Source organism: Polyodon spathula, chromosome 1 (genome assembly GCF_017654505.1).
Source record: "Polyodon spathula isolate WHYD16114869_AA chromosome 1, ASM1765450v1, whole genome shotgun sequence".
Classification (NCBI taxonomy): domain Eukaryota; kingdom Metazoa; phylum Chordata; class Actinopteri; order Acipenseriformes; family Polyodontidae; genus Polyodon; species Polyodon spathula.
Window position 1 is genome coordinate 26,090,301 of NC_054534.1, and position 15,466 is coordinate 26,105,766.

At 37.8% G+C, this 15,466-nt stretch overlaps 1 protein-coding gene across 1 annotated transcript in view; it reads left to right on the top strand.

Annotated features, from left to right (window-relative positions):
• The window catches only part of ptpn13 (protein tyrosine phosphatase non-receptor type 13), a 92,401-nt gene that overhangs the window by 55,185 nt on the left and 21,750 nt on the right, over positions 1–15,466 (top strand). Inside the window, exons 20-36 of the mRNA XM_041251020.1 lie at positions 189–295; positions 754–810; positions 2,491–2,580; positions 3,450–3,557; positions 3,963–4,094; positions 4,670–5,118; positions 6,133–6,261; positions 8,674–8,767; positions 8,884–8,969; positions 9,235–9,397; positions 10,331–10,545; positions 11,333–11,431; positions 11,697–12,091; positions 12,577–12,775; positions 13,534–13,692; positions 14,433–14,607; positions 15,139–15,349. Of these exons, the coding sequence (XP_041106954.1) occupies positions 189–295; positions 754–810; positions 2,491–2,580; positions 3,450–3,557; positions 3,963–4,094; positions 4,670–5,118; positions 6,133–6,261; positions 8,674–8,767; positions 8,884–8,969; positions 9,235–9,397; positions 10,331–10,545; positions 11,333–11,431; positions 11,697–12,091; positions 12,577–12,775; positions 13,534–13,692; positions 14,433–14,607; positions 15,139–15,349 (2,868 nt within the window). The remainder of the gene's footprint in view (positions 1–188; positions 296–753; positions 811–2,490; positions 2,581–3,449; positions 3,558–3,962; positions 4,095–4,669; positions 5,119–6,132; positions 6,262–8,673; positions 8,768–8,883; positions 8,970–9,234; positions 9,398–10,330; positions 10,546–11,332; positions 11,432–11,696; positions 12,092–12,576; positions 12,776–13,533; positions 13,693–14,432; positions 14,608–15,138; positions 15,350–15,466) is intronic.

Below are 15,466 nucleotides of genomic sequence, written 5' to 3' on the forward strand. Positions count from 1 at the left end.
TCTAGAATGATTTTGTTGCATAGATGTGTTTGTATTTAGAATGGAGATAATCCATTGTATGTAACTAGTCCTGTTCATTTGCGACTGTGATGCTTGAACTAACCCAGTATCCAAAAGATGTATATTGTGTATTTATTTTGCTCTGCTGGCTGTGATAATTGCATTTTCTCTTCTTTCCATTCCATTAGTCTTTTCAGTTCTAAAACCTTGGCAGGCTTGAAACGAAGCCCCGGCAAACGACAGCTGGAGTGTGACTCATCCTCCTTTGAAGACACAGGACAGGCTTATGTTATAGGTAAGGACTGGACTCTGTTTCACCGTGTTAGCAATCTGTCACATTCCTTGTTCATTTCAGAGCTGCATGTACTGTAAATGAAATAAGCTGCTCTGATTTTTTCTGGTGAGGTAAAACCTCAGCATGGGTCTTTTCAGTGAATATATCTAGGCTTAAGTTTGGAAAACCTGTTTTTCTTTTTTCCCTTATCAGATTGGCAGAAAAACTAAATAACAGACCCAATAAAAAATATTAAGTTTTTCATACTAGCAAGTAGCAACAAAGGTGCATTTTAGAATAATTTCTTGATAGTTTTGAAATATTTCTAACTTTGGACGAGTGGGAGAGACACTGTTTGCCAGTGTCACCACCCAGGGACAAAAACTGCATAACCATGGTCATGTATAACTGTAGCAGAAGCATTGAGAGCTTTTTGTTGATTCAAGTGAAATCACAATTTTTACTTTTCTTTTATTCAGGGGTAAGCATGCACAGCTCGGGCATGCCCTCAACACCTGGTCCGTTAAATGCCAATGGTAGGTTTAAAAATAACTTGAGGATTACTTCTTTCCCTTCTACTTTGCACTGAATACAATCTGCTATACTGTGTTCTGTCAGTCTTACTCTTTATTTCTTTGCCATCCTTGCAGACATCTGCTTCAGGTAATAGTGTGATTCTTTAATATTCTTCCAGCTTGCATTGTTGGCAAGGTCATCACTGGCCTCCTTCTCACTGTTTTCACAAGGCATAAATTGTAGCTTGCAGAAAAGGGGTGGTGAATAGACAAAGCTAAAACACATTTTAAAGGAATTATCCCCCTTTTTAAATATAATGTACTAACACAAGGCTTGCTAGTTAATGATTTAGAAACCTTACTGTTCTTCTTGGACAGTCTGGTTGGAGGTCAGGTTGGGCAAAAAATAAACTCCTGCTTTTTGTAGCACACATTTTGTTAAATGGCATGCCTCTTGTGAATGTTACCAAATGTACCCCTACAATGTATTCTGTAATATATAAAAGCTGTATCTCCCTAATTCACTCACATTGTGCCATTAATAGAGGCCTGATAATGGGTGCTTCCATATTATAAAATAATGTACAAAGTACTGATATTTTAAGAGGGCTAAGTTTCTGTAATATAGTCATAATATAAACTACCAGCTTTATAGAGTGAGTAGCGGGGTTCCAAAAAATAGTGTTGCTACAACTGTTAAATAACGTACCTGTAATTTCTTTTTATTGTTAACCTCCTGACAACTTTTTACAATAACTTTAGCGTCTGTTTCAAAGATCTTTTCAAAATGGCCGCTCTAATGCACTGATAGTGTAAGGATTATTGCCCACACTGTCAAACAGTTAACACAACAGTTAACGATCCATAATGTAGTACAGAACAGAAAAGCCATATGTTTGTGTTTTTTTTGGTTTGTTTGTTTTGTTAGTTTTTTTTAACGCTTCCTGCAGTGATTTAGAGGACAGATCTCAAAACCAAGTGTACTAGAGTGGCCATTTTGAAAATTGATTGAAAAAGTTGTCAGAATGTTAACAAAGAAAAGAAAAATGACAGGTCTGTTATTTAAACAGCAGCACATGGGGAAGTGCAATGTTATATTTTCGAACCCTGCTACTTACTGTTTGTCTGCTGATAAGAGTTTTGGTGATCATTTGGTATTTTAAGTGTGGTTTCACAACACATGAAATATACTGTGTTATGTCATTGGCTTAGATGCCATAGTCCAACACAGCCAGCTAGATTTGAAGTACAATTTAAGCTGTAAATGTGTCTTCTCTTGACTCTTGAAAGAATGGCACTGAAATGTACATTCTGATGTTACTCTTGAGTACCAGTGAGAAGAAGGCTAAGAATATCAGTTCCACATGTTTGTTTTTCCATTATGACCACCTGTCTAAACAGTTTGTCTTACTCATTTGAAGTTTTCTGCATGGCTTCATGATCAAACTGTGCTGCTACTACTACAACGACTACTGCTGCTAACTTTATTGGAACAAAACCTAAATGATTTCTGTACAAGCATTACTGCTGTTCACTTCTAATGCTAGATGACCAATCCTTGTGTGTTTACATTCAAATTAAATGCAAGCTAAAGCGATAAATATCTCTCGCATCCTTGACCTGTTTAACAAACAGTTTATTTCCCCCTCTGGATGTAGCTTAGGGTGTCTAATATGTTTTACGTTTCTGGCATTTGAATAGAAACCCTGAAACAGAAACTCAGTGCCTTGCCTTCTGCTGAGAGGGAGATTACACGGGTAAATCTGAAGAAGGATGTGAAATACAGCCTGGGTAAGTGCCTAAATCATTGGATTACAAAGGTGCCTGCACATGTGGGAAGCCTGATAACTGTTAAAGCGAAGAGCTTATCTGTAGTGGTCCAGATGATCAGGTCAGAGCTGGAACACGTTGGTACTGTTTGGTATTGCTCTACTGCAAGTTTCATTGGAGTACAGTGGCAAGCTTCCAAACTAAGTTATATTAATATTAATAAGGAGCTCTGCAAACCAGGTTGTGGGGCCCTGTTGTGCTGCTTGGATTGACACTAAAAACAGTACAGGCTTTATAAGGGACACAAAGCTTAAGCTTCCCTTTGACTCAATTGGAAAACACAACAAGTGGAAGTGAATAAAGTAAATGTGTCTGTATAAAACTACTACTTGTATGATGCATAATACGATCAAATGATAATTTTAATGAAGAACTGTTTTGTTAAAAGTAAATGAATTTGGGAGAGTACATGTGTGCATTCATACCATCTATAAAACACAATTATTCTTCACTGAAGAACCCTCAGTAAACTACAGTGAGCTATGATGTCTTTTTGGTATTCTATCACGATACAAATAATGCATACCTCCTATTACAAAAACAATATATTATTTAAAGAAAGCATCATGATTCATGAATCGTTACACCCTTACTCTCAACCTAGTTGTGGTGCTCACTGTTTAGACAAAAGCAGTGGTTGACAGGTGTCGCTAATGTGGCATTGTTTGTGTGTGTGTGTGTGTGTGTGTGTGTGTGTGTGTGTGTGTGGTGTGCATTTAGTTCCATATAGTGCTGTAAGTCTAGTCAGCCACACCCAACGGGAATTGGGGATTCTAGGGTGAACTTGGGCATAAAAATATTACAGTGCTGTGTCTGCATCACTGTCCCAGGGTTTCAGATAGTTGGTGGAGAGAACACTGGCAGAATGGACCTGGGCATCCTCATCAGTTCAATTACCCCGGGCGGCCCAGCAGACCTGGATGGACACTTGAAGCCAGGTACTCTCATTTAGGAGTTCACACTCAGGGACATTTTTTCAGGTGTCCTATTTGGACATTTTGGATTCCACTGTGATAAATGTGGGCGGCACTGGTCAATTTGTGGCCAGTTAGTTATAATTAAAAAACCTTCAATTACCTTATTTTTATATTTGTAAATAAATAAAAAATAAAGTTCCCATTACCAGTATTTGTTCAAACAGTTTAATTAAAGCACCAAAAACAGACTTAATTCTGATAAATAACAGTACTCGTGTACTTGACAAGGTGCCCTTGGTTTAGCCTCAGAATTCATGATTGTTTAATGGCTACAGTATTTCAAGACTCATCCATCAGTACTTGCATTACCTCTCTGATGTGATGTTCTTTTGTATTGTACATACAGTGTGTTTGTGGTTTCTGCAGGAGACCGCTTGCTATCAGTAAATAACGTGACACTGGAGGGTGTTGCCCATGATGCAGCCGTGGAGATACTACAGAATGCCCCAGATGATGTCACACTGGTTGTTTCTCAACCAAAGGAGAGGCTTTATCAAGGTAAAATATCTTACAAGTCAGTGAGTTCTTGTTGTGTGCAGCCCTGCAGAACTGCAGAAGTGTCTGAATGGGGAATATAAATTAAATGACTTATAAAAAAAACTGTTGAAGCTGATTTGCATCACTTGTTTTTGTGAGATTTAATGACTTCTCATTAATTAGTATCAAGCTATAAAAACACCCTGCAGTAATGAGCATTATTATTTGACCATTTTTTTAAAATAGAAATTATGCCTAGTTGTAAGTGATCCCTCAGGATCAGATTCAAGAACATTATATATAGCATTTTGGGGTTTGAAAACTGAGAGGTTTGCTTAAATGTGACTTAAGTACTCAGCAGGTAGTATCCCCTCCCATTCTAAGTTCATATTTTTCTTAGTTTTAAATTGAGACTGCTGTTTAAACAACATGGGATGGACAGTTTCTTACTGTGCAACGTAAAACTGAGAGCCTATGTGGTTTGTGTACAACAGAGATTCTGAGAAAGGACCACATTGTAAATAACTACTTGGTGTTAAAAGGCCTATCCTGTATAAACACATTTAAACTAACATGTATCTTAATTGTCTCTTAAGAACCTTCTTCAGCCACATCACATCATAAGACCAGGGGTCATACAAGGTCACCTGGCAGAAGACAGGAACACGAAGAGGAATCTTCATCGGAAGAACACACCAGGCTCCAGGGCCACCAAAGAGCTACATCTGATGCATCTTCCGTTGTGTCTTTGAGCAAGAGGAAAGGCAGCGTAAGCTCACAGGATTCTAGAACTGAAAGCGCAAGCCTTCCTCAAAGCCATAGCAAGGGTTTCAATAGGAATCAGGTTGCTGATGGATCTATGCCACCACCTCCACCTTACCATTCTGAAAGAACAGTTCCAGCAGAAATGTTGTTACCAAGTGGAAGCAAAAGCAGAAAATTAAGAAGTCCTGAAAATAGCAAAGATCTAGATTATTCAGATAGAGGGGACTCGGACATGGATGAGGACACATACTCAAGTAGTCAGGAGCAGCAAATGTTAAAGGTAAAATGTGTAGGTTTGACAAAGTCATACAAATCTATTCTCCTCCAGTGATGTTCTTGCGTTTTTGTAGTGATTTAACTGGAATTATTTTTAACTGGTAAAGTATGTATCAGATTTTTCATATACAAAGACAAGGTTTCTTAACAGATGCCATTGAAAACCACATTGTGTAATAATTTCTAGCTTTACTATGAGTAACATGTATGTCAGTAACATACTTCCTCACCACTACTGTAAATACAACATTAGTTACAGTATCCTGAAACAGTAGGGCTCCTTGACCTACATCCACAGCAAGTGGTTCAGAATTTTAGAATAGCCCTCCAGAGTTTTGACTCTATTAGCAGTTCTGTAGAGTAAAACTCTTTAGTGTGAAATACTTTGGTAAGGCTCTGCAACTATACCAGTCACAAATTACCAGTAGGCAACTTTTATAATTGAGCTAGTTAAGCACATAGTAAATAACAAAACTCTACAGAACAGGAGTCTATTACCCAGACATGGGCAGAAATCCCCACGCAACCAAAAAGAAGATATTATAGTGTTTTTTGCCGTAAGATCAGATTATTGTGGTTTTATATTTTTTTCGAATGTGAAATGTATATGTGTATGTTGAGACGTAAAAGCATTTTCCATGTATGCGTCTAATATCTAGATCTTGGTCATTAAAATTAATTGAATAAATAACTGCACCACATTTAATTGTTACCACTTCAATTTTCTTCCAAATGTGGTTTGACAAGACCGTTTCTCAGCATCTAGACTAATTAGTACAATCCTGTTTTAAAACTGGATAACCATTGCAAATAACATTAATCTGCATAAAATGTTTTACGGCCTACTGTTGGCAGTGAACAGTCATATAAATTCAATAGAGGTTTAATACTCGTTTTCACAAGTATTTTGGGACACTACCCAAAACTTATCTTAATTTATCGTTCACCATGTTGTTAATATAAAACTGTCTTGTTACAAGATTGTTTTCAAACACTATTCACTGTTGTCTGTTTACAGGAGATCTCTCCAGCCAGCACCATAGGAAAAATAAGAGGCAATGCCCACCTTGTTAATGATCTCAAACCAGGAGATTTATTTGAAGTAGAATTGTCTAAAAAAGACAACAGCCTGGGCATAAGTGTCACGGTACTGTTCGGCAAGGCTTTCAGAGTTCCTCTGTCTTTTCTGTTCTTTCTTTTTCTCAGTGTTTGTCTCCAGCTGTGCTGCATGTAAAGAACTTCTAAGCTTTGTCACTTTGCGTGCTAACAATAGAAATCAACAGAAATTTCTTCAGGTCGAAGCACATTAAATAAAAGTAAAAAATGTGTTTGTTTTTTTTTTAGACTGCATGCTGAGTTTCATTTCACACAATGAGAAGACTGCATGCTTTTAATTTGCCTCATATAATAGATTGGGATGTTTTTAAACTTTTTTGTTAAGTGTATGCATGCCTGTTTTTTGCAGTTTTACATGTCAAAAAGCATACATTTATAAGTTTTTTTTTTGTTTTGTTTTGTTTTTTAAGTTCAAAATGTGTGTGTGTGTGTGTATATATATATATATATATATATATATATATATATATATATATATATATATATATATATATATACAGTGCCTATAGAAAGTCTACACCCCCCTTGAACTTTTTTCTCATTTTGTTGTGTCAGTGCCTCAGACTTTCATGCATTTAAATGAGGATTTTTTCCACTTATCTACACACCATACGCCACACTGTTATGAGGAAAAAAGTTTTTTTGAGAGAAAAAAATGATAAATACAAAACTGAAAGATCATAATTGCATAAGTCTCCACCCCCCTGAGTTAATACTTGGTGGAAGCACCTTTGGCAGCAATTACAGCTATGAGTCTGTTGGGATAGGTCTCCACCAACTTTGCACACGTAGGTTTGGCAGTATTTTACCGTTCTTTACAAAACTGTTCAAGCTCTGTCAAGTTCCTTGGGGAGAGTTGATGGACAGCAATCTTCAAGTCACAAATTTTCGATTGGATTTAGGTTGGGACTCTGACTGGGCCACTCAAGGACATTTACCTTTTTGTTCCATAGCCACTCCAGTGTAGCTTTGGTTGTGTGCTTTTGGGTCCTGCTGAAAGGTGAACTTCCGTCCTAGTTTCAGCTTTCTTGCAGAGGGCAGCAGGTTTTCCTCAAGGAATTCTCAGTACTTTGCTCCATTCATTTTCCCTTCTATGCTGACAAGTGCCCCAGTCCCTGCCAATGAGAAACATCCCCAAAACAGGATGCTGCCACCACCATGCTTCACAATAGGGATGGTGTTCTTTGGGTGATGTGCTGTTTTGGGTTTGCGCCAAACATAACACTTTGCATTTAAGCCAAAAAGTTCCATTTTAGTTTCGTCAGACCACAAAACTTTTTGCCACATGGCTACAGAATCTCCTGAGTGTTTTTTGCATACTTCAAATGGGATTCAAGGTGGGCTTTCTTGAGTTATGGCTTCCTATTTGCCACTCTACCATACAGGCCAGATTTGTGGAGTGCTTTGGATATTGCTGTTACAAGCACCTTTTGACCAGTCTTGACCATAAAAGCCTGTAGCTCTTGCAAAGCTGCCATTGACCTCTTGGTAGTCTCTCTGATCAGTCTCTTTCTTGCTCGATCATCCATTTTGGAGGGAGGGCCTGATCTAGGCAGGGTCTTGGTGGTGCTATACATCTTCCACTTCTTAATAATCGTCTTGACGGTGCTCCAAGGGATATTCAAGGCCTATTATTTTTTTTTTTTATACCCATCCCCTGATCTGTACCTTTCAACAACTTTGTCCCAGAGTTCTTTTGAAAGAGCCTTGGTGCTCATGGTTGAGTTTTTGCTTTGAAATGCAGTACCCAGGAGAGGGAACCTATAGGAACTGGTGAATTTATCCTGAAATCATGTGAATCACTACAATTTAACACAGATGGAGGCCACTTCTACAAATTTCTAGAATATTTTTTTCACTTGGAAGTTGTGGGGTAGGATTTGTAAATAAATGAAAAATATATATTTTAATAAATTTTAATTCCAGACTATAAGGCAAAAAGGTGAACATTTTGTTTAGACTTTATATAGGCACTGTATATCTGTTCAGTACCCTTAACCCAGAAGTTATTGGATTTTTTTCCACGTCTTCAATCGCATTTATTTTAGTTCCTGGGCCAAGTCTTCTACTACTTGGAACCAGCTCATTGAAACTTGAATGCCTGTAGGTGGTTAAATAGAAACAAGGCATACATAATAGTGTCATACATTCAGAAACTCTTCAAGGAGAATCATGAAGGGGCATGGAAAGTGTATTGAAGCTCATAAAGTGAATGAAGATGGACTTTAAAGCCTTAGGCGCTGCACCTTTTAATATTCAAGACTGACCAGAATAGCAGTGTGCCTAGTGTACCTTTACTATTGCTTCCCGTGTTTTGGATTGAGCAAATTGATAAGGGGTGATGGTGGCAAGTTTTCACTTACTATAAAAGCTTGCACTGTAGTAGAATTAGGTCTGTGGGTTTTATTTAAGTGGTAAATATCACTCTTGTTTTCCCTTTTAGGGTGGGGTGAATACAAGCGTAAGACATGGTGGGATTTATGTGAAGGCTATAATTCCTAAAGGAGCAGCTGACCTTGATGCGAGAATTAGGAAAGGTATGTACAGTAGTTGTACAAATAGGTGTGTGGCGCTGCCAAAATCAGTAGCTGTGATATTGCTGCCTTCATATGTTAACTTTGCCTAACATTCAGACGTGCTTTACTATTGTCAGGCGACAGAGTGCTTTCAGTTGATGGAAAAGGTCTGGATGGTGCAACTCACAAGCAAGCAGTGGAAACTTTGAGAGAAACAGGCCAGGTGAGAGAGAAGTTATCACCTAATTGTTGATCGAAAAATACTAGGTCTAGTGTTCGAACTCCACGACAAATGGTGTCATAAGTAGCCATAGAATAACTTTGGATTTTTGTTATGATGATGATTATTATCATTATTATGCACTAAATTCTATAAATACCCCACTTAAAAAAACACTGTAAATGTGTTATTAATTTGTGCCTTTGCCCTAAATGTAGGTTGTGTTGTTTGTAAACCAGCACACTCACCACAGTAACGTTTGTTTCAGGTGGTTCACTTACTGTTGGAAAAAGGCCAGCTTCCTGCCACCAGCGTACATGCTCCTGTGACCCCACAGTGCACCCCTCCTTGCAAGGCGGATGGGCAGGCTGAACCTGAGGTGAACATTGAAACCATTACAACGGCCAAAGATTACAGCTTTGTTGCTGAGGGTGAGTACATGTCAGTGAACAGTGATTGCGGGGGGGAAAAAAAAACACCTCCTTATAAAAGGCCTGTCAGACCTGTGATGTCACCACTGACACTTACCTTAGCAGGTAATAAAAAAAAAAGACATCTTGATATTAAAAGACAAGTATTTTTTTTATATGTATAAATGTAGATGTTGTAACTTAAAAGCAATGTCTGCATTTTACTAAACCATTTTTTAACAAGAGAGTTACTTTTGCAGGTGTGCATACTGTCAACACTATTCAATAAGAATGCTGTTTGGCTGGTCTAGAAAGTTGTTGTCACAGCTTAAATTGGTTTGCTATACCTGACAGTTTGTGGATAGATTCATTAGTAACAAACACCTGACACAGCAGAAGCTAATACTTCATTAGACTAGAACTCTAGAAATGTCACATACACCATATCATTTACTCCCCTGGCATGCTGAATATCTGGTAAGTGCATTGTGCTAAAATGATGATTTCTATCTGTTCCTTCGCACTTCATTTTTCACAAAGTACAGTAAGTTATGGATGTTGTCACACAGGTAAACTAGGATGGTACTGAGGAAACCTTTTGACTTTTTGTTTTGGACCGTTTTCGATGTTCTAACCATAATAGTAGAACCAGTTATCGAAACTTAAAGTTCGGGTTATAGATACAAGTATGGTTCGTAATGTTTTTGACACAGATACATGGTATATATTTGAAATACTAGAAGAACCTTCGTAAATTCTAATAAAAATGTTTGTGCCTGCCACCTTTTGCAAGAAACAGGACAGGTAATGGGAATGTGTGTAAAGTATTAGCTGCTGAAACCAAAATACAAATGAATTAGATGGGAATTATGAATTGGGAATAGATGAATTACTTTTCAACTAGGTTTCCACCTTTTATTAATGACATTTTATGATTTATATTTATTTCCACAGATAATGTGTTTGAGGTAACGCTGTTGAAAAACACCTCAGGTTTGGGATTCAGTTTTTGCAGAGAGGAGAACCTACCCCAGGAGCCAGTAAACCCTAGCGTAGTGAGGGTGAAGAAGCTGTTTCCAGGGCAACCAGCTGCAGAGAGTGGCCGGATTGAAGTGGGTGACGTCATCCTGCGTGTCAACAACACAACCTTGAAGGGCTTATCACAACATGTAAGTGAACATGTTCAAACTGCTTTCTGAAAGCCACTGTACACAGAGAAACCTTGCATTCTGCCGGTTGTCTCATTTGGTGTATTAAAAATATTTTCAAACTTCCAAGAATTCTCTGCCTTTTACAGTAGTATGACTGACGGACTTGTAGGGTGTGAAGACACTTAATCCCAAGGTTTGTTTGGCTAAAACCTCATTCCAAAGACACATCGTCAGCAGCATTGACAAAATATCCACACACATACAGACAAGGTTAATTTAAGATTTGAAAACAACTTGAGTGTCAAGGATTAGATCAAATGCCACCCTTCTCAATTGTCTTCTCAGTTGTCCTGAACTACCATTACTTCTCCTCCACTACAACAGCTAATATATCTGAAATCATTACAACTTGTTACTGCATATTTTCAGTGTTCTGGAACTTCCTCAGACAAAGTCTAACACTCTTCACATTGACCTGTGACTTAACATGGCTGCCATATTGGGTTCATGTGACTTTTTTCTTTCCAGATGATTAAGACCTAACTTTGCAAAATATTGCATTCATACTTTGTACGCAGCTGTATTCTATGTTTTTTCTTACTCAAGTTTGATCTAGCTTGTACTAGAAATATTAACCTAATCTGGCTGCCATATTGAGGTGCCACATTGTTTTAACCAAATGGATTTATCAATGATACAGGTATTTTTCACGCATCCATTTTGTTTCTTTTTTACTAACCATATGACATTCCCCTTAGTTTCCTTTGATGTTTTTACATTTCTATATGATATTTATTTTTTGTAGGAAGTCATATCAGCTCTCAGGGGGACTACCCAGGAGGTTACTCTACTTCTGTGCAGACCTAAACCCGGAACCCTACCAAATATTGACCCTTCATTACTGGTAAGAAACCGCAAACACCCAGATTGTATGTTTCATGTATATTTAGTTGTAGTTACTGCACTGCATAATCTGAGGGCCATATTCATCAAATAACTGAAATATTCTCTCCTGCTAGATAAAAAAAAAAAAATAAATAAAACATTTTAGAAATTAAAAAAAACTAGGCACAGAAGTGAAGCGCTCCCAGTGTTTTAACTGGAATATAATAATAATAATATTATTATGATTATCATTAATGTTATCACCACCGTTATCATTATTACAGACTCCTCTAGCCTCCCCCAGAAAAGAGCCTCAAGGCAAGTCCGACTCAAGCCTCAACAGGAATGTCCTGCCACAGGCAGACCTCAGTTACAGCTCGACTGAGGAGGAGGAGAATGATGAGGTCGATAATGGGGAGTTCCAGAGGGTCCAGCTGAAGTCTCCCTCCAGGCGAGATAGTTACAGTGACAGTACAGACAATGATGAAGTGGGCAAGGCCTTCAGCCCATCCCAAAAGAAGAGCAGTGAAGTCTGGGATCCCAGCATCTACCAGACCCCAGGCAATACCCTGGCCTTCCCAAGCTCTCGATATGAAACCCCACGCACCCTGGAAGACACAATGTGCACGGTTTACTACTCCCCACAGCACTCACCCAGCAAGCCAGAGTTTAACCACAGGTTGGAATTCCTGCATTCTTCTTTCTGTAAAACAGCATGCCGTTTTTTGTTTCCAAGAACGTAGATGCTTTCAAGCAAAGTTAGTTTGAGCAGTCAGTTTGAGTTCTATATTTATTTTAATCAGATGTTAAAATCACAACCCTTCTAAATTGTCAGTTTAAAACCGCTGTCATGGATTTATGCCAGCCGTCATTAGTCTGTACAAAAGTTGCTGCAAAAATGCAAGAGACTTTGAAATAGATGCTATTTTGTTGTTGCTTGGTACTGGGCAGATGTATTCCTGGTAATAATTGCTTGTCTAAATGTGAAAACTCTGTAAGGACATTTACATAGGTTATTGTAAGCATCAGAGTACTGTGGATGTAGGTTGGTGATACACTGTGTCATAATACTCCTAGCTCTAATGTTCTGTTTACAGCTGTTGAATGGGAAATTAGTGTTTTTGGCATCATTTTAATTGTCAATTGTCTCTCTGTGTCACACAGCAACCCCCCATCCCCAGTACCTCCAGATCAACCGGAGCATGAGGTTCCCTCTCCCACCCCTCTCGATGATCACTACATCAGCTCCAGTTCAGGCTCCCAGAGCCCAACATCAGTGCCACACCAGCACGAGGGGGAAGTGACATCACCCCTTCAGCACCAGTACTTCAACAATGTGGAAGAGATTGGGGAATTTGAACCTGTAAGGATTGCATCTACAGCTAGAGCACCAAAGCTATTCCTGTGTAATTCTTAACAGGAGGAAAATAATTAAGTCTTACATTTACTGTGGTGTTCATGTTTTTAAAGATATTTGTTTTTGGTCAATCCAGAGCTAATGTTAAACTCTGGGGTCTATTTTAATGATCTAAACGGCAGTGGATCTAACTATCCTCATCTTTTAACTCTTTAATAACGCTTCTGGTATTTTCCACCGAGGGTTGATTTAGTGACAGTCTTATTAATGAGTGGATATTGAGGGCTCAGCATGCAGCGTGTTTAACTGCAGTTTCTGTTTAAATTATTTACAGCAATTCTCTTCAGGTTTGAAGAAGTTTCAAGCTTACTCATAGTTATTGGTACTGTCCTATAAGGTTATAGTCATTGCAACCAGGGAAAAGCAAGTGAAACTGCTTGGCATTGGATGTGCTTTTCTCTTCTACTTTTAAGATGGAATTGTATATTCATGCTTAAGAACAGTTTGAGTAGTTAGTGTTATGGATGTAGTCACATATTCATAGGACATGATTCGGTTATGAATATTTGTCCATTTTTTTGTGTTTGTAATTCAAGTAAGCATTTTCAAAAATGAGATTAGTACTGTAAGTGGCTATTTTCTCATTGCTGAAAATTCTGAATCCAAGAGTAAACTGCCCTCTGCTCTGCAATATAACTGCCATCCCCACCAACAAAAATAAAACAAATATAATTAACTTTAATTAACAGCCTATCTTTCCATAGGAAGTTGAGCTTCATGTCTCATTAATTAAATCGGAAAAGGGCAGCCTGGGCTTCACCGTGACGAAAGGAAGTGATGATATCAGCTGCTATATTCATGACATCATACAGGACCCCGCAAAGAGTGATGGGAGGCTCAGGCCTGGAGACAGGCTGATAACGGTAGGTCTGCCAGCAGCCCCTGAGAGGTTTGGTGTGCTTCATCAGGTTTGCCTCCATGATTGTGACAACTTTTAACATACTGTATGTAAATCCTGGTATTTAAACCTAGCCTCAATATCATACCTAATGTGTGAAGATTTTCCATATTTTGCAAAGTGTGGAACATTTTAAATGAGATGCACTAATGAAAATAAAGATGTAATAATCTGTGAGTGATAAACCTGCAGAATAAAAGAACATGGGGAGTAAGGCTAAACAAATATTTGAAGGAAACTATATGGTTATAAATGCATTATATTTATTAAGTTTGTCGTTTAACTAATGATATTGTCATCTTGCAAGCATTATCTTGGTAACAGTTCTGTTTACAGAAGAGAATGAAATTGAAAACGTTGAGTTTAACCACATGCCTAAGAAATGAAGTACTGTGATTTTACTAGTCGTGGTGACTTGATTTTATAAGCACATACGTTATTCACTCACGTCTGTAATTTTATTGGCTTTTCAGAAATATGTACCATGAGCACTATACTAGTGTACTGTAAATCTATATATGTTTCTATTTTAAATCATTATAATGTTTGTACTAACAACTTTTGCACAATTATTACTAAAATATTTATTTTAGATTGTGAAATGACACAAAAAGCATTTCAATTCGTGATTATGCAGCTTGTCCGATATTTGAATATACCTTTAGATATGATGTGTGTTACAGACCTTTTTTTTTTTAATAAAAGGTTAATAACACAGATGTCACCAACATGAGTCATACCGAAGCTGTGAATTTTCTCAGAACTACGTCGAAAGTAGTTGATTTAGTCTTGGGTCGTGTCCTGGAAATCCCAAAGCCTCCAATAGAGCTCCATATGCTACCAGATATTACACTGCAGTGCCAAGGAGGAGCAGAGCTCGGTAATGTGTTTTTTTTTTTTTTTTTTTTTTTTCTTTTTTTTTTTCCCCCCTACTCCTAACGTCATACACACAGTTGCATTTTTTGTGTTTTGGGCCAAGAACTGTAAGTCATGGTTGATTGTTGTTCTCAAAGACATTGACTCACTTTGCATTGATCTAAAATTAATTGTAATGCATTCCTTATTCCAGCACCAAACAATGAAATCAATACTCTACATCAAATTACGTATTTGCACATATATGTCTATAAATATTAGGAAACTATAGTGTTTGGATATGGAATTTATAATTCACTATGGTGCTTTAGAAAAAAAAAATGTATTAGTCAATTTGAATATTAATCAATCTGAGTTATTGGTAATTTTCATTATTAATCATCCCCAACGTTACCTGCAAATGATGTGTTGTGAAAGAAAATATTGTGTTTCCATTCTTATGTTACATTATATCTGTATCTGTTTACTGATGATAATATTATTTAACTATGACTGTCGTGTAGAGTACTAATTTTCTCTTCATCTCATTTTGTAGGGTTGATGCTGGGGGGAGGCAGTGACAGTCCATATCAGGTTATATATATTGCAGATATTGTGCCGGGTTCATTTACTTCAATGGAAGGAAGCCTGAGACAACTCGACCTCATTCATTACATTAATGGTGTTTCTACTCAAGAGCTGTCTCTCCGAGAGTCAGAGAGGCTGCTGGAATTACCACTTCCCACCGTTATCCTGAAAGCCACAAGGTAACACGGTCAAGTAAATGCATAGTCTGGGGCTGTTAAATTTGGGGAAACAAGTGGTACAACTTAGTGATGAGCCTTGTATATAGCATATGTCGTATAAGCTTTATTCAGATCCGT